Source organism: Ambystoma mexicanum, chromosome 3p, assembly GCF_040938575.1.
Source record: "Ambystoma mexicanum isolate Mex_15411 chromosome 3p, UKY_AmexF1_1, whole genome shotgun sequence".
In the NCBI taxonomy this organism is placed as follows: Eukaryota; Metazoa; Chordata; class Amphibia; order Caudata; family Ambystomatidae; genus Ambystoma; species Ambystoma mexicanum.
Window position 1 is genome coordinate 755593019 of NC_090925.1, and position 24805 is coordinate 755617823.

The 24805-nt window shown below is 46.2% G+C and overlaps 1 protein-coding gene across 2 annotated transcripts in view; it reads right to left on the reverse strand.

Annotated features, from left to right (window-relative positions):
- The window catches only part of LOC138580810 (cytospin-A-like), a 437746-nt gene that overhangs the window by 36622 nt on the left and 376319 nt on the right, over positions 1–24805 (reverse strand). For both annotated transcript variants that reach the window (XM_069651662.1, XM_069651663.1), the window contains exon 13: positions 12721–12780. In XM_069651662.1, coding sequence (XP_069507763.1) covers positions 12721–12780 — 60 coding nt within the window. The remainder of the gene's footprint in view (positions 1–12720; positions 12781–24805) is intronic.

Below are 24805 nucleotides of genomic sequence, written 5' to 3' on the forward strand. Positions count from 1 at the left end.
GCCAACAAAGAAGCAAGCATTTTATGTTTGTGGGTATGTATCCGTGTCCCCATGTATCCGAGTGATTGTGTGTATGTGTGAGCGAGGGTGCAATGCTTTTGAATGTGCACAGAAATGAATGCACATGATTGCTGAATGTGCAAGTGAATGAATGTGGCAGATTGCGTGAGTATTGAACGTTCAATTCTCAACTATTACATTCGAATCCACGCATACTAGCTGAATTTTAAAAATGTTTAATATTTTAATCAGAGCGAACGCGTGCATCGGAGGGGCTGTATGGGTGTGTGGTTGCATGTGTGAACACACCCTCACAAAAGCGGCAAGAAACCACGCAGGTGGCAACAGTGCGCGGTTTAAGAACCTTTAAAATAACAAATCACAACTACCTGCTGCACTGAGAGCCCAGTACGCATTTGTGTGAGGGTGCAATACTTTAGAATGTACACGTGAATGAATACAGATAATTGCTGAATGCGCGAGTGAATGAATGAATGCTGCTGATTGTGTGAGTGAATGAATGCAGAATGCATGCAAGTGAATTTTCTTTTTCTTTCCTTTTTTTTTTTTTTTAAATCAGAGTGAATGTTTGAATGCGTGTCTGGCTGCTTGTGCGATGAATGGGTATGAAGGTGTGTGTACATGCGAGCCTGGGGGAGCCCAGGCCGGCTGAAGATGTGTCAGGGCTGATGGGTGTCCACTTCAACACTATCTTTTGCCTCCCCTCCCCCCTTCAGCTGGGAAAAACTGTCAGTGGCGCCCGTGGGGTGTTTAAATTATAGTAAGATCAAAAGGTGCGCTGCTAGTATACATTTAATGAAAACACATTCTATAACAATGCAATATTATAGAAACTCACTAGATTGTTGAATTTTTATAGTATTGTATCGTTATAGAATATTTGTCTTCATTAAATGTACACTTGCAGTGCACTTTTGGTCATTTTAATTAATCTGTGGTAATTATACATTACATACCTGCAAAGGAAATATATATGAGGCGCAGGTGCCTAATTTAGATTATATTACAAATGGCTAAAAACTATTAATAATATAATCACAGTATTTGGGCACACTTACTGTTCACATGGCCTGTGAAGGCATTTGTGATCAATTATAATACGGTTCCAAAGAATACAGCGAGGTGGTGAATAACTGCAGAATATCACAGGGCCGGCAGCCAACACTACTACATGTGTGCTGAGAAGCTATAAATCGCTCTTTGCCAGCAAGGAGCCGATGTTGGGGAACCAGATGCTAAGAACTTTGCTAGAGACCGCCAGAGGGAGTAGACAGCCATGCGCCCACCAGCAAAGGCAGCTAGCAATGTGAGCCCTGCACATGTTTACTGTCCCAAATTAAAGGAGAATGGTAAAACAAGCTCCTTGGGACCCTCCAGCGCCCATTTCTTCTGAAAGGTTGAAAGGCCCCGGCACCGTTCCTGGGGGTTGGGTTGGGGGCATAGGGGGTGGTGGACGAGTTGGTAGGAGCAGACAGCAGCAGAAGCATGTTTTCTTACTGCGGCATGGCATGAGACACATGGACAAAGTCAACATGAGAGTTCTCACATGGGGGGGGAGGGGTGACGCGAGGGAGCATTTGCATGTATGTAGCCAGAAAAGATCTGTTGTCTTACTCCGGCAGACATTTTATACTGGGACGGGACATTTGTGTAGCCAGCAAATAAATGTTTTCTTACTATGGCACTGCATTTTATACTGGCGTTAAAGGTAAAGCCAACATGAGTGTTCTTACATGGGGGGAGAGGGGGCATTTCAGCAGAGATGCGTTTTCTTATTGTAGCTTGGCTTTTTTTCCTGGTGTTAAAGGCAAAGTCAGCAACACAGTGAGTGTTCTTACATGGCTGTGCTGGCCTATAAAGGTGCAACCAGTCTGGGTAGTTTTTCTTACTATGGCCTTGCATTTTTACTAGCACCGAGGGCAAACCTAAAAGGAGTATTTTCTTATGTGTAGGCATGGGTTCTTAGATATCAAACCTGGTATTATGGGAAAAGTAAAACATGAGTAGGTTCTTATGTAGAAATACGGGTATATTTGATGTAGCCAGCATGGACATGTATGGGTATAGTCAGCATGAAAATGTATTTATATTAGAATATGTTGGGCAAAGGTATCATGAAATGTGCTGCAAAATGCTCATGTACACTGTTGGTGACTTGGCATCTCGTGGATTATTTCCCATTTTAGCCAACAAAACTGATTGTAAACGGTGTGGCATTTTACATAATTGTTCATAGTGTGCTGTAAAATGCACCATTTTAACCCATTATTTAAAAAAGGTTTTCATGGGGAAAGCCCCCTCTCCCAAACCTCTCTGCTTGCGTTCAGGCTTCCAGTCACTCATTCATATTCATGGGCAATGCTTACGGCCCTCCAATTTAAAAACATACTAGCCATCGCAGCCTAGAACTAGGGTATCTGCATAGTGGAAGTTCTTAAGGTTCCATCCCCCCTAACTGGGGCGGGACACCCTCAATATATAATTACAGGCCAACAGAATTGTGTGGATCAAAGCTTTCTGAAATCAGCCACCAAAAAGGGAGACTTCCGCTACCTCTGGCCTAGCTAAGGAAGAGCCACTGGCGGCCCTTTGGTGCTAGGGAGCTGTCGTTTCAGACCTGACAGGGGTCAACAGGCAACTGAAGGCCCAGATGGATTAGCGTAATTCACTTCAAACACAAGGGGTGGACCAGAGATGTAACCAAATGAGAAAATAGGGAGAGCTAAATGAGGGAAGAACGAGTGTCCTGTGAACACAGTCCAGATCTATAGTTGGACTGAGGTTGCCAGTTTAAACATCTCAAGTCACCATCTCAAGTTCACTACGCTCCACTGCATTGAAAGGAATGTACACAGCCACCCACCTATAGGATCCTAGATACAGAATCCTTCTGTACAAGTCGCTGGCAAAGGTTGGCTCGTCTGAGCCGTGGTCGCGTAGCTTGCAGGTGCCAGCTGTTTTCGTCCCCATCTGTCCCAGGTATCTTTTCCGGCAGCAACCCCAGCCAAGGGTAAGAAGGTTCCAGGTATTTAGGGAGTAACTCTGGTTCAGGCTCTGAGAGGACCCCCTCTTTTGCTGGCTCTCACAAGCAAGTCGGGTTTATTTCACTTTGTGATCTTGCCAGTTCTATTAGAAACCAAATTAAGGCATTCAGCTAACCTAATATCATTTTGGTGTCTATCTTTCCCTTTGTTGGAGTACTACCAGTCCATGGGTTAGCTTACTAAGGTTCTTCTCCACGTTACCATCCCTGGTCTCTTGGCTACAAGGGTGTTTGTTACCTGCCTCTAAATCCCCCTGCCAACGCTATGCCCTCTTGGTGTGCCAATGCTTGCTCTCTGGACTGGACCCCCTCTCTCCACTTCCTCTGACTTTCCACAGTTGCTCACCTTTCTCTGCCTCAGATGAGCACCTCCCTTCCTTACTCCACTGCTGTCCTCCATCTTCCTTCAGCTTCACTTCCTCTGTCCATCACCCAAACATTTCCTCTCCCTGGTATTTGCCTTCCTTCTCGCCTCTTATCTTTTGCTCCTCCAGCTGTATCTGTTTCTTGATCCTTCATTTCTCCTCCTCTATGTCTCAATCTGCACACCACTGCTTTCCCAGCTTGGCTGCTATCTTCCTCACTATGGACTTCTTCATTCACTTTTTTATACTAAGGGTGTTGAAGGGATTGGAAGGATGAGGGCTTTATCGTTTACACCTGTGGCCCTTAATTGCCTCTGCCCCAGAATTGGCTGGACTGCCCTTGGCTCCTCCCCAGCCCATTTGTTCCGATTGATTTTTACATTGCACAAGCACAAGGCTAGACTTCAAAAGGGGATAGACCACCATTTTGGAATCAGTTGGCCCTGCATGACATCTAATTGCAGCATGATCTCAGTTCTGCAGGCAATTCACTTGTTGCTTCCAGACAGTGGCTCAACTCGCTCTGCAACGGCCCATACATCCTCTTCGGTGCAGCACGCAAGCTACAATCACTCATACGGGATAACCCAAGGACTGTGCTTGCAGGAATCGTATATGTTCCTGGCTCGGTCTAACATTCACTATCTGGCCTGAAGGATTAAAATAGCTGGTTACCTATTTAAGTGTAGAACTCTCGCTCGTAGGGCTCTGATGACATGGTCTGGACCAGGAGAGGGAACCTGCGGTTGCTCCATGTACCACCACCAGGGTCAGCATCATGGAGCAGGGGCACCCCCAGCACCCAGGGTTCCTTTTAGCCATCTCAGTTCCTCTTAGCCCTCTCACACACCTTTTTTTCAGACTCAGACTGGTCAGATGATGGAAGTGGCATATATATAGTGCTCCAAATCTGGTATGAAGCACTATTTATGTAAGGAGGTTGCAGGTTCACAATCCCCCTTGATACAATACTTCACAAACATGGTGTACTTTTGATAATATGGTGTGGGTTCTGCTACAGAGACTGGGTTCTGCTACTGAGAGGGAGAGGGTCCATCTGCCCAAAATGTGCATACTCTGTGTAGCTGAGTTAGGAGGGTGGTGGTCCAATTCCCCCCCACCTCCCCCGCACAAACCCTCACTCTAGTTCAGGCCTCAACCATGTATGGAATTGTCCAGGCCATAGCAAATTTCTGCAGCATCTTCAATGGTTAAAGGTGGTTTCCAAGTGGGGGCTTAATCTTAATGTAAACTTTATTTGAGAAGGAAACAGGGGAAGGGGTGTCCTAGTCCAGATGGCCTCAAGAACACACCAACTCTCAAAGACTGATCAAGGGTTATTAGAATATTTGAATTGGGGCTCACTGAGGGTCATCCCTCTTTCTCTTGTCTCCCATGGGCTTTTCTCTCCCTGACCAGGTGTCCCTTATTCCCAAGGTGGTCACTAGGGATTGGTAACCCCAACAGTCTATGAACTGGACAGCCGTTCATACTGTCTGGCTCCCTCTGGGATTTTCTAGATAGAACCTAACCAGGGTCCCACAAAACTAAAAGAGAAGGGATCACCCAGGTCTCGCTTATCCTTGCCCTTTAATGCCCATGTACCCCTCGCCCCGAAGTTCTCCCTTTCCTTTCCCTTCCTTTTACTTTCCTCCCCCCTCTTCCTCCCACTATCCTCTTTCTGTAACAATGTTATTCCATTTCCTGCTAATCTCACTCATACTCTATCTTCCAGTCTCCCCCCTCCAATCTACTCCCCTCTACACTGTGCTCCACCCGTCCTTCTCTCAGTCACCCTTCTTTCATTCTCTCATTCACGCACCCTCACATATACTCCCTACTCTTACACTTAATCTCAGTCACGCTCTTCACAAACACAAACACACACACACAATGAAACCCAAGTACCACTTTCTCAGTAACAAATATCTCATCTTGGGTTGTATACGAATTGTTTGAACTACAATTGTTCGAATTACAATTGACCTTTGCACAATTGACCGAATTTTGAAGGTCAATTGTTACATATATGCAGGGGGACACCCCACGCAACCCTCCACCCAATGCAAAACCCCCCACCCAAACCCATTATATATATATATATATATATATATATATATATATATATATATATATATATATATATATATATATGGTCAACTGTGCAACAGTCAATTCGGACCCTTGAAATTCGGTAAATTCGGGCATTCAAACAATTGTGTTTGAACAGTTTAAGTAATAGCCTCATCTTGCACACGTTCTTTACAATCCTCAACCATGCTAGGTGGAATGCTTCATCCTTCCTCCTTTTGGTCATCCGAAAATCCACACTGTGCTGTTTCCTGGGGCCCCTTTTATGCTCCTACTCCCGCTTACTGGCCTATTCCCAAGGCCAATCGCAAGTTTGTTCTTTCCGTGCGGTCAAGACATATGGATACTAGGCTTTAAAATGCCCCTGAAGCCCCACCCTCTCCACAAGCATGAGACCACTGAAATTACGCAACAAAACACAGTCTTTCTCAAAGTTATTCTGCGTGTGGTGTTCAACCGCAGCTCCGCTGGAGGTCTGCACTGACAGCACATGAGAAACAGAATCACTTTAAAGTTCTTATGAGTATGTTTGAGCTTCCGGGTTGCTGGTCTGCAGTGCGCACCGCTCCGTGGTCCTGCTATTCACCGCCAGCTCTCACTGTTAGGTTGCTCATTCCCTTCTCCACAGCAAGGACTGCGGGGTTCTGGAGTCCAGAAAAATAACACTGGCCAAAACCAGCCACGGCAAGTATGGCGTGAACAGTGGTTCTTGACAGTTGAAGCCAGGCACAGGTAGAAGGGCCGAGACTGGGGACATCCCAACTCAATCGCCCTGCCTCTGGCGCAGAACTATCTCTGGCAACCCGATGGTAGGCATCGTGCCCCAGGTTGAGAGAGGTGCCCATCCCTTCTTGACAGGGTCAGCATCTTTCACCGTGAGGAGAGGGGGGTCATTTACTCCTCAAAGCTTTTTGCCCATCAGCTGTTCCAATTACCAATTTGCTCTTTGCAGATGGGAAACTTGTGTTATGAAAGATGAGGGTCTCTATGACCTTTTCAGAAAATAGGGGTGCCCACAGAAGTCCTGGATGAAGATGTGGAGTTATAGAGACCATCTGGTTTCAGTTCTTAAGTAATGCTTTGGAGTGTTGCAAGTGAGTGTTTTCCACTGGGTGGCTTAGGAGTGGTTGAGTCTGCTGCCCTTCTGTCCATTCTCATCCAGCTAGATAGTGAGGGGAAAAGAAAGGCAGCACAGTACATCTTATAAAAGGGGAGGAATATCAGAGACTGCAGGAGACAAGAGAGGAAAGGAGGAATAGAAACTGGAGGGGGGTGGAGGGGAAGTGAAACAATAGAAATGTGAAGAGAATGGGCGTCAGGGGGGAAGACTATGAACGGCAGAGGAAGAATAGAGGGGAAATGTGCAACAAAACAGAGGAGCGTGTTAATCTCTAGGACGGTCAGAGTGGTAGAGGTGCTATAGGCTAATCCTAAGCCTGAAAAGGGGAGAGCCTGGGGTGGGTGGAGGAATGTGCATGTGGCGGAACGTCGAGAATGTACAGGTGATATCAGTGGCTAGAGAAGAGAAAGAGAAGGGGACCGAAAAAGAACCCATAGGTAGGAGCATGGGGTGTGACATCTAGGAGCGAGAAGCTGGGTTGGTAGGCCAGAGAACCAGGACACCAGAGAAGGGGGTGGTGAGATGCCCAGAAGAAGCCAGTAGAAGCTCAAGGGTGGCTTCCACTTAGCCTAATGTTTTAGGCATTTGGAAGAGACCTATTCCAACTCCTCAGCTGGACAGGCCCAGCAATGCATCCCCTTCCGAGGCAGGAGAAACCAAGAGGAGAGTTCAGCAGCTTACGCAAGTCACCTACAGTAAACCTCAGGAAAGCAGGAGGATCCAGAAGAAACCCACATTGCCCAAAGACTAAGTGACGTGGCAGAACTCTGTGGAATCTCCAAGGGATAGAGGCATGCAGGATTTCTAATTGGAGGCTTTTGGATTTCCCACCTTGACACAAGCCTTTACACTCCCTAACAACCGTTTTTGAAGCACGCTGCTTGTGTCGTGCCTTTTGAGCAGACCATCTTGTGTCGGGACAACCCCCTCCTTAATTATGTGGGGAGACATCAAGCAGAAGAGAGAACGTGACACTAAAGACATTTTGAACAGATGTGCTGCTACTTGTCCAAGATATCTGAAACATGGCGGCGGGTTGGTGCAAGTTTATGGAAAATGGTGCCTGTGTCCCACAGATCACTTGGGGTGAGGTTGGCTAATGCGCCTGGGCCAATGCCTCGTGCAGTCACTAAGGTGGGCGGCATCCTTGAGCCTGGGCATGGCTGCAGGCCATGTCATGGGAAAGGTGGCCAGAGGCATGGGCACGAAATCAAGTGATAATCAAGTGTGGCTTCACACATGCTCCAGATGAAGATGCCTCCAGATATTGCATGCGGTCATGGCAAAGGGCGCACATAGTAGCAATGAGCGCAAAGGGGGTACTGTGGCCAGGCTCAGTGAGTGACTTGCTGGGGTCTGGGGCATGGGCAGTTAAGCCCAGTGGGTATTGTAGATATGATTTTGTAGACCATTTTAAAAAAAAAAACTTGGAAATTCACTTAACCACAACCTCCACTCGAACAGCTTTTTAGGTTGTACTAGTAAATAATGAAATTCAGTTAAAAAAACGTTTTCAAGGAACATTACGGTTGCAGGGAAAGACAGCAAAAACCAAAACACTTTAGGCAATTATGGTTTCTAAAGCAACTATAACTTCACTGCTTCCATTGTCAAAAAACATAACTGCCACCATCATACACTGCTCATGGTGTCAAACATGCCAGAACAAATGACATGTATGTAAGCAAACTTTGAAGTAGACTTCAATTACTAGAAAAGTCAACATTTTTTCAAATAAATTTGGAAATGACTCGTCAATTATGTTTCATGTGAGCAACACCACAAAATAATGGACTCTAAAAACTTTAAAGTTGAAATAGAAGACCTGGGTTTGCAGGCAAATTACAATAAGGAGAGATGCATGGAGCAATGCAAGGTGATGGCCGAGGTATGGTTGTTTTAGGATGGTGGCGGCAGTGTTATGCTTGCTTTGGAAACAAGAACTCACAAGGTTTGTGAGTTTTGTTTTCTTGCTGCTTACAGTTACCGGCAAACATGATTTACCATTCTTTTAGGGCATTAGAGCACACCAGTCCTCCAGCTCTATGCAAATTACCGTCCCAGGTTACACATCACAAGCCCTAGGATGTTGTTGCTTTGCCGTATTTGACGAAGGCTTCACAACTCTTTTGCAAGAGAAGAAGGCTACTCAAGACAAACCTACTCCATCGAGTCTTCTGAACTTTCATGTACCGCCTCACCATTACGCCATTTTACCCTTCTCTTTTGATTGACGCCACCTTGCACCCACTCACCTGCGTGTCTTGCACACCCTGAAGGGCCTTTCCACCTTACTCGAGCAAGGAGCAAGTGACCAATACGTGCGGTGATGTAGTGGACACTGATTGACACCAACGCTATGCAAAAGGGTCTGCTTAACAGCATGGTATATTAGGACTGTGTACAACCTGGGAAGAGTCTGAACTACACTAAAGTTGTCAGACGGTGGGTATTGCTTCTAGAAAGCTTTTATTGCATTGTATGGAGACTTATAGAGTGCAAACTATGGCACAAAGGCATCTAGGCACTATACAACATGGATGGAGGAGGATGACCTGACCAAGAGACCTGAGAATCAAAAGAGATAGGTTTTCACACTCTTAAAAAACTGAAGATTATCAACAGTATCTCAAAGGGACACAGAAAGACTTCCATGAGGTGGGAGCCAAAACTGAGAAGGATTGTCCCCCCACTTGCGCCCTACAGTAGCTTGGGATTCTTAGCAAAACTTGTGAGGAGGACCGCACGGTTCTGGCAGGCCTGTAGAGGGTAATCCTCGAGCACAAAAGAAAGTGTCTCTTGGGGAAATAAAAGTGTTCAAACACATTGTTTTCAGTAAGTCTGGTGCAGGGTCTCTCCCAGATGATTCTACTCTCTTCTTCTGTTGTCTTTTCAGGGTCTCTTCTCCTGGGTTCCCACTCCCGGCTTTCTGAGGTTGCCACACCATTCTTCTTCAACTAAGAGCAGATCATTCTCCTGAGTTTCCACTACAGACCAGCCTACAGGGAAGCCTGGAGATTACCCGTTGGGCATCCTTTTTCTGAGAGCACTCAGAATTGTGTGAATGTATGCATGCCAAACACACAATCAAGATGCTGCTTATGATTGCTAGATGTCAAATGGGGCCACTTTGGGGACAAAATCCAGATCCTCTTTTGGTTCCCAGTCCAATCTTGCGGACTGGAGCCTCTTGACAGACTCTGTAGGAAGGGTTAATGGTCTTTCCATCTAATGCCATTGCATTTAATACCATTCCATCGAATTTTTTCCATCTCAAAACTTTGCATCTAATGCAATTGTTTTTGGAGGGGGTCCGCCGCCAACCCGTTTTTTACCCTTTATAATGCACCTAAACAACAATTAACCCTTTACCTCCCAAATAAATGCATTAGATTATGAGGTGGAAGTGTCAGGTGGTACAAATTTACTGGAGTGAGGTCTTATCATGGATAAAAGGGGTAGATGGAATGGTGAGAACCCTGTCCCCCTGGCTAGTGTTGTTTGGTATCGAGATTGAGGGGGGTCCAAAGGTGAAACACGACCATATGTTGCAAGTCATGCTAGTTGCGGCTAGATGCTGCTGGGCCCAAAAATGGAAATCACCCGACCTCCTCGGGAGGGGGATTGGGTATCAAAAACACGAGCAATCTATGATATGGAGTACTTAACTCACCTGATCGATGAATTGAATCCAAGTCTAACATCGAGGCCCTATGGCTGCCATTTTTTGATAAGTATGGGAAAACAGCTTAAGACATATGTAATCATATCAGACGCCCCCCCCCCCCCGATTGGAACATCACTATCTGGACATTCCCCCTGGAGCGGGGAGAGATCGGTTGTAACAGGAAATGTGACTTTTACATGTTGGACCTTACGTTTTGAGCGCCCTTTCTTTTTTGGGACTACCTTATGCTCGCATTGTGTCTTTAGATAACGTGTTGGACCTTGCTGTTGTCATCATCCAATAAACCATGGTATCGGAAAGGGAGGGGAGTGGAGGGGAGTTGTGACCTCACTTTTATACATGTTAATGTCTGTATTATTTCTTGAGTTATGTCATAATGATAAAATCTCAATAAAAACCAAATTTTCAACAAAAAAAAAATGCATTAGATGCAAAGTTTTTAGATGGAAAACATTCTATGAAATGGCATTAGATGGAAAGACTAGATACCGTAGGAAGGGTTATGAGTGTCGGGCATTCTTGCAGACATCAGAGCTACAGCATGACAAGTTGGTTGCACTAGAGTCGTCACAGCCCTCTTTCCAAGGGCTCTGGTACTCCAGCCACATGCTGCAATCTCTCTCCCCTCAACCCCTCGGTGTTGCACCTAAAGCCTTGTTTCCTCAAGATCCTCCCTTCTGGCACAGGCGCTTCCTTTAATTGAGCGTTGTTGCCTCCCTCTGGTGTAAGGGTATTCTGGTGTGGGTCTGGGACGAGGATTGGCTGTAGTGCTCTACTCTGGAATTACTGGACGCGGGAATGGCTTGTCCTTCCCCTTAGATAATCCTCTCAGCCTGCCACACCCTGGCCCAGCCTTCCAGCCTCTCTCTGGGGAAAAGGAACACACGTGTCTCTCTTCAGACAGCTGATGAAGGGTTTGCCTGTTGCGCTCTACCCTGGAGGATGGCTTCCAGCTCTGATGAGCGACTTGGAGGTGTGTAGTCCCTTCCACCGGGTAGTCCTTGCTCAGGTTGCCACATCCTGATGCTGCCATCTGGGTGAACTCTTAGCCCATCTGTTTGTAACCGTTTGAAAGAGGAGGCCTTGTGAGTGGACTTGGTGACTGCCTCTGGACTTCCCTGTCCTTTTTCGAGCTCTTTTCCTTTGTAATTGCATATGGGACTCGTGTGCCCATGCGAGGGAAGCCTAGCATGCAGGTGCTATTGGTTGCACAGGACTGCTGTTCTCGGATTCCCTTAAAACATCTGGAACATGTATGGTGGTATCGTGGCGAGCCCCTGCACTCCACGTTTGGTCAAGTGCAGGCAGCCAAGTCAACCCCCCCCGGCGTAACAACTCCCCCCCTGCCATTCCAGCCCTGGGCCCAGCATCCCTTTGGCAACCCCGCAATCCACCTAAAAGACCAGGTAGGGGACTTAATCACAGTTTATACAAATGAAAACACAGAGTAGTGGTGGTTTACCTTCAAATAGCAAACCATCAAACTTCCCAATGTCATCAAACCACAGTAAACCTTTTCAATGTTATTTTCTCCATCCAAACGTACTTCAATAGCGCCATTTCAGATTTCCAATATGGGCATCCAATGATGTAGAAACCCAAGCAGACAAAAATACAGCATTGTTCACTCATGTGGATTTGATGGGAACATTCCAAGTACCTTCCATAAATGCCATTTTGGCTGCTGGATTGACCACTGGATCTAATAATGAACCCAGTTCTTGGAAACCCTCAAGCCATGACTGAACAAGACAGGGGCATGTCCAAAATAAATGAAGCCTCAGGCCTGGGTTTCCTGCTTAATGAACCGTGTTATTGCAGCGACCGCTTTGCCACCTACCGTATACTACAGAGGACAGAAAGAAGTCCTCATTGTATCTATCTAGGACAGCAACATTTAAAACGACATCTACAGGGACCATATGGAATGGCCATTCAGTAAGACATTTACATTTTATGTCTGGATCATGAATGTAATGGGAATCATTTCTTAAAATTGCCCATCTGTTGCCCTCTTGCTCCCTCTCAAGGACTCTGGCTAGCACCACCCATGGCCTGATGCTCTTCCTTTCACCTCTACCTACTCTATCACAGTCTTGTCCTCCTACAAAGACTCCCCCTTGCAACATAAACAGAAATAGCACTAATCTGTTCAAAAATATATGCCCTCAATGAAATGCGTTTTATGTTAAAATCCAGGCATGTTGTATTTAATCACAATATCTCTCACACTTTTACTTCTACAGCAGTACCAGCCATGGCCGGTTGGTGTCGCGCTGTTTTCCATCCCGCAAGAGCCGCAGGTGTTCCTTCATCAGACTTCCGGGCCTGGCCTGCCGGTGTCACTGTAAGAGCAATAAGTCTGTCACTCTCCCCCAAGGACATTACTTACCAATGTTTTGGGGATGCCGATGCTTGCAGCTGTGTCAAATGCCAAAGTCAAATTCTTCTTCTGGAAAATGGAACAAAAAGAGACTTTTAGAGCGGATGGTGCAAGTGTAAAGTGAGGGTTATCGTCAAAGTGCTTCATGGTATCAGTGCTCGAAAAGCTGTGTGTGTTGCCAGTCATGGGCCGAGGTGCATTGTCAAAGCAGTGTGTGGATTCTAGCACTGGAATATCGGGGGGTACGGGGGCTGTTGGTCAGGCGCAAAGTTGCCAGATAACTCCATGCCACGTAGGACCTTTGCTTTTACCTTAGTTTTATTAGGTCAGTTGAAGTGACGCGATACTACAACACCCAGCTGGCAATTGAAGGGAGGGGTGACAGCCCAGGTGTCCCTCCTGACCTGGAGTCATCTGACAACCCTTATCAGGAGTGCGAATCATTGGCAGAGTTTTATCAGATCTGGTACTGAAAAGTGAATGCAGGTCAGGCATTAGTTACACTGGCATAGCTGTGTGTGGGTCCTGGAGCTGGGAGAGCAAGGAAATTCTGTCAGAAAAGCTTTGCTCAGGTGGCGTTGGAAATTTAGTATGCAAGGTTCACTCAAATTGATGGTCTGCGACACTGGTCTGCAGATTTTAGGGCTGTGGATATCCCTGAATGCTTCTTTAGGATGTGATAAAAGAACACAATCATTCTAAAACGTCCTAAAATAGTGGGCTGAAGGAACCCAATAGCCCACAATCCCTTGTCATGCTTTACTGTGTTCTGAAGAAGCGAGATAATTGGGGAGATGGGAGATTGGCATCCTGCCCAAAACACCTAGTATTTTTAGAGAATGGATTTCCACAACTTGCTTATGCATGGCTTGGGCACAATTTCTCCAGAAGTACACAATTCAGTGAAAAACAAATGTGTTTTGTTGCATAAGCTTCCAACGGTCTTTCAAACGAGCCAGCTGCTTTCACAGGAGATATCCAAGGAACTCTAAACATTTGTGCACAGCCGCGTCATAAATTACTTATATATCAATGTGGAAAGTGGAGCTGCCCACTGAAACCATTGCCCACCTGACAAGCCTGAAACCACTGTTTACCTAATAGTTGACGACAAGTGGTGGGTCTTGCTTCACATAGACAATGCAGGCATTTTCCACATACAGGCCATCGAGCTGCACCATCAGCTGGCCCCTCTTTCTCTGTGTTGGTAATGTAAGGGAGGCATGGTATCACAAGTATGACACTGACACAAAAGGTACAATTTGTAAAACCTTTATTGAAGTTTTAGTGGTGTTGGAGAAACTCCTACTATGCCCTGTAGCTAAGATGGGAGTAGTCTCGACCATCAAATAATAAACAAAACAGTCCTAGCTGAGTCTGTCAGATCAAAATGGCCTATACTAACAAAACCTAATGCCTGCCCCATATCTTGTACAAAAAGTGTGAAAAAGAGAATAAGTATGTAAAGGAAAGTCAGTGTTCAAATATAAAGAATAAATGTGGGGAAGTCAGCTCTCCTCCCCACGTTGGACAGCATGGAGTAAGGTGGTCCTTGTAGGCAAGATGATACGCTCAAGCGTTTAACAGAAAGGCAGTTCAATAAGAGGATTGAGGCCGCCTGGCCATCCATGTTAAAGTCTCTCTTTCCAATTTTCAAACACAATTCACAAACAGTTCATGTCGGTCTCCCTCGCCCAGGCTCAGACCTCAAAGCAAAAGTTCACATTGGTCTCCCTCAGACATTTCACAGCCAATTGTTCGTCAGTCTCCCTCAATCAGGCTCAGACCTTTCACAGCAAAACAAAACACTTGCAGGAGTTCCTTTCGCCTAACCTATTATACCTTCGGACTCCCTCTGTCGCGTTAGAACCGTTTCCTGATGTTGAAGACAATCAAATGTGTGTGGCTTTTTCTTCAGACCTCTGCAGGACCACTCGACTTTCCAACTTGCAACTCATACTTCTATATCATTTGCCCCAGTGCTTCCTGGTCTGGGTAGTTCACTGTATTGTGTACCAAAGTTCAACGCTCACCTTTTTACTCTCCCCTTTTCTTGGGATCAATTTCAATAACCTTGCTTTTACAGTTCATTCACTTTCTTGCTACAAAGTTTTCACCTTTCACAGAGACTTTCGAGTGTGCCATTTCCTTTTGCTGGACCACTCCATTACTCAATATCGTACAGCTATTGTTACTTCAAGGTTAATTCGCGGGTCTGCCTTTTTGTGCGTGCAGCCGTCGCTTGCCAACTCACCGGCTGTGTGCGTTTCCTTTCTGTTCTGTGCTGCTTTGATCCTCGAGTCAAGGTTAGTACCACAGGCTTCACCTCATCTCCCCAACTCTGCCGTTACCCTAGGAGGGTCGCTGGCGTCCTTGAAACACAATGTAGCTTTCTTGTTTGGGTTTCAGCCTTCTCCACGTGCCTTTCGCAGCCTTTTGGAGACAATGACCACCTGCAGGGAACTCCTGGGATTCTCCTCCCGTTGTTCTCGTCCCATTGGTCTGTTGCTCTGCTCCAGTAGTTTCGCCTGCGCCCCAGAGGTTCTGCTGTTACTCGTGTTCCACCTTGCTCAGGGGGTGTTTCTACATTCCACCATTTATCCGTGTGAGGAGAGCTAATTGGCATCAGGTGTATGCACTTGTCAAGTGCCTGACTCTGCCTGACCCAATTAGTGGGACTTCCTCGGCTGACTGTGTGGAAATGAGAGTGCAGGGGGAGTTGGGACATTGGAGAATCCTATGAAAAAGGAGGGATCATAGGTATGGGAAAGGGAGGAACCCTGTGTCTCGCCACCGGCTGCCTCACCCCGACTCCCTGAAGACCCCTCACCCAGGTGATCCTCCCGCACTTTGTCCACCCCCAATGTCTGGATCCAAAGGCGATGCCCGTGCCCTGGTCACCTGCGAGAGAGATCCCCGGGGACTAGCAGGTGAGACACCCTTTGGTTTCTCACAGTAAACTACCTGAAAATCAAGCTTCGGCCCTGAATGGGTCACTTCAAGTGGTATCTGGGCTACGAAGGCTTCAGCATTTGTCAGAACACTACATCTTGGAGTGGTCGTTCCCACTCTCTAACTTCATAACACAGTAGCCGCTATTGACAAAATGTCATAGACAAATGGGCTGCATTGCCTGCCAACATATATCTCATTCTATTGGCTGTCAGTCCCAGCCACACCGTTTCTTGTGATTTACTATCACTGATCCTGTCTGCAATCTTGAGATCTCGAGCGCTACGATACTGTGATCATACTCGAGTGTGCTCTTCTTAAAACTAGCTAATTTGGCTGCTTTTGCTAATGCACTGTCCAGTGTTATATTGAAACCATAGGACTGTACAAGTGTAGCCATCTTCCATTCCCTACCTTTAAAGGGCTAGTGGTCTTTACACCAATTTTTGTTCAATTAATTGACGTTTTAATAACAATTGTGTGTTCTTGTATAGTGCTTCATACTGGATTCCAAAAGCAGTAATAATGTATTTTATTACCCCATTTTGAATGGTTCTTGATTTAATTGGCCGTCGGAAGGATGGAAGGCGACCTTGCCACAGGTTTCTAACTGGCGAAGTGCAGGCTACACTCATGTCGGAGACCAACACTTTACACTTGTAGCAATCCAGCCCATTGTGTATGTATGCAAAACAATTCTCATATTCATCTATTCGAAATAGAGGCTGCAGCTGCCAGCCTTGCACTGTCCTCCATGCTCTGCAAGTGCGGAGGTAATCTTGGTGAGGGTAGCAGGTCTATTGTTCTTTGCCTGGTCTTGGTGGAAATCTTAGGGAGGGTCGAAGAAAATGTCTGCGTGTACTTTTGCCAACCCCTGGCTACCACCCAGTAAGCATATTCAATGTTCCCTGGCATATCCAAAGTTCCCTGCTTGGCCCTGTGGGCCATCTTTCTGAGGCTGCTCAGCCATGTGTGCAGTTCCATACCTGGCACTGGCAGCCATGCTAATGAGGGTAAGCAAGAGTACCTGCCATCTTCTGCATGACCATTAAGAATTGTTCATCTGGGGTCTGGACACTCTCACGGTAAGTAAAGTCAAAAAGATGTGGAAATGATTTCAAAGAAAATGAACATTTTTGCCATTTCTTCATTTATTTCACCATTTAAACAAATATAATAAACCATACCCTGCAATTGTCTTTCTGTGGAATGTATCTGCTCAGAATCACATGCTGTGCCTGGGCTGGCATTCAGTGGTTGGTGCAGAGAAATCAATCTGGTTTTGTTTTCTAAAAGGCGTTGAAAGGGGTGTTCCTCTAACGCCACCCCTAGCCTATGTGTTCAGTGAGCCACGTTCCTTGACATATTCAGACTGTTGTTTTGCTGACCTGATTTATGAGAACAGGGTTTTTTTCACTGTGCCAATATCTCCCTTCAGGGGGGATGGGTGGACATGTGTGATTCTAAGCAACCTTTCTCAGAGGTACTTGCGGACGGATATAGCATTATACACCTTGATTGTTTAGCACGTCACCCCAGGGGTGGGGTGGAGGTGTGTTGCTATTATCTTTAAATCTTTTTTTGTTATCACCCTGGTCGTGCTACTATATAGTTTAGGCCATGAGACTTCGCTTGTTCTCTGGGTGGTGGATAGATCCTACTGCCTGCATCTCATGATGGACTATAGCCCTTCAGGGGCCTATTCCGCTTTTCTCACCCCATTTATTTGGCCTGGTTGCCTCCCGTCAAATCAGGTTTCCTAACTTAATCATAATGGGTGATTTTAATATTAGGTATCATGCCCCTCTTGTCCCTACTTTGGCTCAGTTCTTCGATTGCATGACAGACTTTGGCTTTCAACAGGGAGTATTCAAAGCCACCCATAACTTGGGAGGTATTGTCAATCTTATCTTCTCTACAGAACCCGCCATTTTGGTGGGCCAGACCATACAAGTTCTAGGGTCAGACCATTATGATACCTTTTGCGGTCCACAACCCACATAGGGCTACTATTATTGCACCAAACACTTATGAAACACAATTGGCCCTCTGCGAATGTTCCTCTTATGGCAGCCTTTATCAATAGAGAATGTCAGAACACCACACAAGTGCACCTTTTCTCTCTATCGAAGGTCATGTATGAAGTCGCCGATTTGGTGGCACCACTCAAAATCCACCCGCCTCGAAAAAAAAATACTCTGCTCCATGGTTCTCAAATCAACTTCGAGCAGCCTGCTTGACACTAAGGCAAGCGGAACGTAAATGGCGCTCTGCCTATCATTCTGAGGATAAGCTGGCCTATCGCCAACTCACCTGACAGTACCACCTTCTCACCCGGGCTGCCAAACAAGCCTTTTTTACCCCCAAAGTGGAGTCGGCACTTTGCCAATCTAAAACTTATTTTCAGTAGTTAAGTCATTCTCAACATCTACCTGCCTCTCACCAACAGTGACCCCTAGCAAACAGTTGTGCAACTCGTTGAGCAACTTTTTTTGGTACTAAGATTGCAGACATCCCTGAGTGGGCCATGCATCATGGCGGCAGATCCGTCTGCCTCTGACCATCCTCTTTGGTCTCACTTCCCTGAATTCTCTGCAGAAGAGGTGTCTAGGGCAGCAACCTCACTGAAGTCAGCAGCCCCGTCGGACCCTGTGCCATCAAAAGTCCTAAAAGAAATTCTGCCCATGATCTCTTCTCAGGTTACGGCAACAGTTAATTTCTCTCTGCAATCGGGCGTCATCCCCAAAAACCTTAAGCAAGCGGTTGTTATTCTGCTGCTTAAGAAACCTCGGTTTTGGCTAACTACCGGCCTATCTCACTCCTCCCTTTTCTGATGAAATTGCTAGAATCCTTTGTGTTACCTTTGCTTTCTTCTTTCTTGGAGTCGTCTTTTTTTCATCCCTTTCAGTCAGGCTTCAGTCCAGGTCAGCGGACGGAGAGTGTCCTGGTTTCGGTGGTTGACTATTTCATCATGCTGGTTGACCAGGGTGGAGTGGGTGCGCTAATATTATTAGATCTATCGGCGGCCTTCGACACTGTCGACTACTCCATCCTTGTGTCCCGCATGTTATCAGCAGGCCTCTCTGGACCCGTCCTAGCTTGATGTTCATCTTTTCTATCTGATAGGGGCCTTCTCTTCTGCCTTTTATGTCCTCTGTCTGTTCACTTTCTTGTGGAGTTCCCCCAGGGCTCTGTCTTGTCCCCAATGATTTTCAACATCTATATTCAGCCATTGATTCACCTCATCCACTCCCACGGCGTCCGATGCTACTCCTATGCCGATGACATCCAGATCCTGGTCCGTTTAGATCTTGACCAGGCTGGGATGTCTTCTCGGCTGTGTGAGTGCCTGTTGTCCGTGAGGGGCTGGATGGGCAGAAACTGGCTGAAATGAAATGGGGGCAAGAGAGAGATCTTGGTGGTGGGTTCTCCTTCTGATCCTTCTCTCTGGTCTTAATTTTTCTGGCCCTCTGACTTTGGGGTTTTACACACTCCTGTTACGGTGGTCAAGAACTTGGGGGTCCACCTTACTTTGTCACTATCCATGACGGCTGAGGTGAACGCAGTGTATAAGTCAGGACACTTCCTTCTGCGGGTACTCCGTGGGGTACTTCCCTATCTTCCTATCAATCTTCAACCCGGGATGTCACTGCAGTGGTCAGTCGTATAGTCTACTGCCACGCCCTGTTCCTGGCCCAATCATTGGGTGTTATCCTTCAACTGCAACGTCTGCAGAACCTGGCTGCCAGTGTGGCCACTGCCACTACATATAGAGCTCACATTAGCCCGGTACTTCCTGCCCTCCACTGGCTAAGAGTGGCAAAAAGAATTGAGTTCAAATCCATGTGCATGGTGCACAAAGCATTTTATCATCAAGGGGCCAAATATCTGCAGGACAAATTCAAGCCCTATGTGCCAGGGTGCTCTTGTCGATCAGGTGATGCTCTCCTCGTGGCCATTCCTGGGTTTCGTCATCAGAGAATTGGGGGCGTGCCGAAGTCGAAAGGAATGTGCCAATTTCGGAATACATGTGGCGCTTGCTGGGATGGGTTGTAAACCAACCTAGCAACCGACACATTCGGAAACTGGCTTTTTGGAAGCCTATTCTTGTGGCACTCGCCAATTTAATATGTGCGCTAAACATGCACACAAATACGGTACCGTTTTGGTGCCGTTAAACTGGAGGAGTGCCACAAGAAGCCTTGTTTGGTGTAAATGAAAGTGTTCATATACACCCGTGTGTTGTATATGGACACTTTCATGTACACCAAAGCAAGCAGCTTCAGCGTTAAATTGAAGCTGCTCGCTTTGGTCTACATGAAAGTGTTCATATACAACACATGGTGTATTTAAACACTTCCATTTACACCAAACCTAGCAGCTTCAATGTTGCATACTGCAACGTTGAAGCTGCTCGCGTTGGTGTAAATTAAAGTTTTCATGCACACCGCACGGGTGTATTTGAACACTTCCATTTACACCTAACCTAGCAGCTTCATCGTTGACGTTGAAGCTGCTCGCTTTGGTGTAAATGAAAGTTTTCATGCACACCGCTTAGGTGTATATGAACACTTCCATTTACACCAAAGCGAGCAGCTTCAACGTTGCAGTGTGCAACGTTGAAGCTGCTCATTTTCAATGAAAGTGTTCATATACACCGCACGGGCGTATATGAACACTTTCATTTCAACCAAAGCAAGCAGCTTCAACATTGCACGCTGCAACGTTGAAGCTGCTCGCTTTAAATGAAAATGTTCATATACACCATGAAGGTGTATATGAACACTTTCCTATACACCACAGTAAGCAGCTTCAACATCCTGCAGCTTCATTTTGGTGTATAGGAACGTCTTAATCTGTGTTCTCAGCAGCAGTTTCGTAAAATAACGAATCTGTCGTTATTTTACAAAAATGCTGCCGAGATTGGATTGCGCCCGTAACAGCTTAAAACAGGCGCAATCCTCACAGATCACTGTTGTGCTCTACGAGGACGCCCGGGCCCACTTGAGAATAGCAGTGGAGCCTGGGCGTCCTCTTTTGGCGCAGTGAATCGTGCCGTTTAGCACCTTCACTGCGCCAAGATGAGAATATGAGCCCCAGTGTATGAAGTGCCCTTTCAGCCTTTTTTTTGTTCAGTTTTGAAAAAAGCTGGCATTTCTATGGACTGGTTGGGGTGGAACTTTGAAATGTATTTTGGTGAAAATGTAGTGTGCGTTCTTTTAATCAGCTTGATATGATAGGTTATTTAAAATGCGCTTAATACCCAGAGCTTGCTGTTGTATATGGACACAAATGTTTCCGACAGATTTAGCCTTCTGATGGAAGCGATGGCAGTAAGACATGTGTATGATAAGCTCAAATGTTGCCACCATGCGTTTGCTTAATACAATGTTTAAATCGTAGCCTGGCGGTGGATACGCTTGAGGTGGGTAAATCCATTTAACTCATTCCATAGATAATTCTCCACTAAGACACCTTGTGTTTAGACCTTGTATATATGGACAATTCTCCGAAGTGTACTGTAAGAGAGTTATGAACTAGATCTTACTCCAATAAAAGGGGGGGGTACATAAGTATATTAGGTGAACAGTCAATGGACTGGTGTTATTTTTAGAACACTACATGACAAATCCTTTCCATTTTTTGAAATAGCAATGTCTGGTGTTGGGCAGTGGTCGAAGTGGACGGGAGCGGTTGGGAGCGGTACTCCTATACATTTTATTTTTAAGTTTCACTGTTCCTGTACTTTTATTTTAAAAAAGAAACCGTTCTGGAATGGTTTCGTTTTAAAAGAAAAGTGTAGGAAGAAGTTGAAGCTTGCACTTCAGTGCGCTGCAGTGAACATTCCATTAAATAACAGGTGTGTTTGTTTGGGGGTTTGGATTGTGTGTAGGAGGGACGCAGCGATGGGGCTTGTGGAGAGCGGGGCAGACCGGCAGGGAACATAGCTCCACTACTTCTTTTTGTGCACTTCGACCACTGGTGTTGGGGGTGTGTGCCTCTTAATATCTCCATACAGCATGATGGTAAGTTTAAATGACCAAACTCTATGACTTCAGGGGCCAAGCTGCTAAGTTGGACGAATGAGGTGTCGGATGTGTTATTTGTTGACTCTGTTGCATCATCAGGTTGTGTGAGATTGGTAATTTGAAAGATGAGCAAGGTGACATGTTCAGTAGGTGGGAGTACCACGGCTGCATTGCCCACATTGGTGCAATGAGTATCATTGTTGCATGCCCTTGGTGCAATTTGCGCACTACTTTGCTGAATAGTGGAGTTCGGGGGGTATACAAATGCCCCTAAGCAGCTCATCCACAGTGCATAGCCTAGAGACCCTACTGTGGGTTTCTGGGCACACGGCTTGGGCTTTTTGCATTCTCTGCAGTTGCAAACAGATTGACTGCTGGTTTGCCCCATTGCACGAAAATGTGTATGTGCTGGTTTTTAATTCCCACACTTGTCCCTGCACCAACTATCTGCTTAGACTGCCAGAGAATTGTTATCTCCTGGAACATGCTGTGCTGGTATATGCATGTGTCCTTTGAGTCACCACTGCCAAATGTTTTGTACAAGCTGGGACAACTGTATGGAGTCCGTTCCGTCTTGCTCGTTTTGCTGTCTTTAATGATCAGAATATTTTTCTTCCCGCGACTTTTTGGGAAAGAATTTAACATTGCCAAAAGTTCCAACATGCTTGTGTTTTTTTGTTGTTGATGAAATGACCACTTCCCCTCTGGGGTGAGGTGAAGGCGATGCACCCCTTCCCATTCTGTCATGGATGTGTCTGTTGCGATTGTTGCGATTGTTATTTGAATTGGCAGGTTGACAAAAGGTCTTCCCCTCATGTTTACTTTTCTTCACCCCTTGAGGGACGTTGCTACTTTCTGAGATACCAACACCCGTTCATCCCACTCGCCTGTAGCTTGAGGCCCCTTGTATGCTAACCATTGCTGTAAGGGGAGCATGTTGAGCATCGCATGAGGCATTATGTAAGTGCATGATGCCATAATGCAGAGTAGTTCCATAACTCATCTTACGGTTATCTGACAGCCGGCTGTGTAACCTGGGATTAGCACCATCAGAGACTGTACCCTTTCGTGAGAGTGGTACGCCATGCCCCAAGAAGCTTCTTGTATTGGCTCGGGGGTAGGCTCAATTTCTTTTCGTTGATTGAAAAACACAGTCTCATGTATGTGAATCTGACATTGTTGTGCGCTCTTCCCAGTTATTAACCAATTCTCTTTGTAAGCGTAAACTGGGATACCTCTGCTGTGTAGGCAGGCTGCAACGACTGAGCACATTGATGAATACACAAGGTACCGAGGCAATTCCAAAAGGAAGTACCCTGAGCTGGAAATGTCTGATCTATTTTGAGTCGTAGATATTTTCGCTGAGCTAGGAGCGTGGAGGCACTGCGTTTCACAGCAGGGTTTTAATTTCCTTTTGCAGACGCAGGTGGTGTTCCTCTGGTAGAGGTCTGTGTTTTGGTGGATAGCTTTTTTTGTTTTTGGAAACTTGATGCAATAGCTTTGTTGTACTGTGGACAGCAGCCACTTGTCTGACGTTATTCCCACCCATGGGTGCGTGTACAATGTTAAGCGAGTGTGTGTGTGTGTGTGTGTGTGTGTGTGTGTGTGTGTGTGTGTGTGTGTGTGTGTGTGTGTGTGTGTGTGTGTGTGTGCGTGTGTGTACGTGTGTGTACGTGTGTGTACGTGTGTGTACGTGTGTGTACGTGTGTGTACGTACGTGTACGTGTACATTCTCATGCTGTTCTTCCAAATCAGTGTCTATAAACCTTTTTCTGCATCACCTCAATCAAGCTGTCCTCCCGGCTGATTGTGGTACTGTGTGGCGTTTGTGAGCATTTTTTTGCTGTCGTTTAGTTACAGTAGAAGACTTTGACTCTTCTTACCGCTTGGAAGTGTATGTTCTGTGTTCCAATGCCCACTTGACACGGACCTAGTCACTGTTCATTTCGACATGGAGTGGGATTGTGTGTGGGTGTCGATGGATTTTGCTTTAAAGTTACTTGAAACGTCTATGTTCTGCTTCAGAGTTCAGACACAGTTCCTCTTTATTTTGTTTGAAATGTCCAGCCTTTGTGTGCCCTGGTGTAGTCTCCACAACGTGACTCGACATCCACCCTACAGATCTAGGGAATGGCTGTGAAGACTGCTCTGTGTACAGCTCCTCTGCATTGATTTTGAAGCAGACATCAACTCAGCTTTGACGTCTTCCGCTGCAACAGGCGACTCGCCCTATGATGTTTTCGTTTTCATTGCATACACATCTATGGCAAATCTCAGGAGCTCATCCCTGCTTCCCTATGGGGAGCCCCTTTCCATGAGGCCAGGGAAGTGAGGCCACTACCCAATAGTCCCGCTGGGGGTGGTACTCAGTGAGGGTATCTCATGGGAGGGAACCTCCCTACCCCATGTGGAACTGGGGACAATTATGAGGGAAGAATGCGGTATACCCTGAATATTCCATACCCTCCCTCATTTCCCTACCCTATACAGGGTAACATGATTCCACACTCTTCCATGTAGCTATGTAAGTTAGAACATCCAAACATCTTCCAAAGTACTGAGACGAGGAAGAGTAGGACTACCGGTATGAATCCTGTAAAAGTACTGAGACGTTGAAGATTCCAAGCAACCCAGTTGAGTGGAATAAGAACACTATTGGGACAAAGAAGAGGCATATAGTAACAAAGAGCGTTCTGCAGAACCAACTCCAGCAGTCTCTTCAATATGGACAATCAGTAAGCTGCTGATACATAAAAAGGGAAGGAGGACTGAAGAGTTCATTCAGCCCTCCGTCGAGGAGTAACAAGCAGTTTGGCAGAGCGGAGAAGGGAGACCGGAGTAACCGAAACGCAAGGCAAGAAGCAGAAGTCTCACAAAAGGGTCTAAGGAAGAAGGACCATTTGCCCTGCTGGAAGCAGACCATGCTGTGTACGATAAGGGACCGTGCTGTGTACGCCGGCAAAGCAGAGTAGCAGCAAGCAGCAGCTACAGAGATGCCGTGGCTGGGGAGGACTTGGAGAGCAGAGGGCAGACGAGAGAGACTCCTGGAGCCGCTGTAGCCTGAACAGAAGTCCCCTGAAGGTATGGGCTTGCTGGGGCTAGCTGGTGGGAAC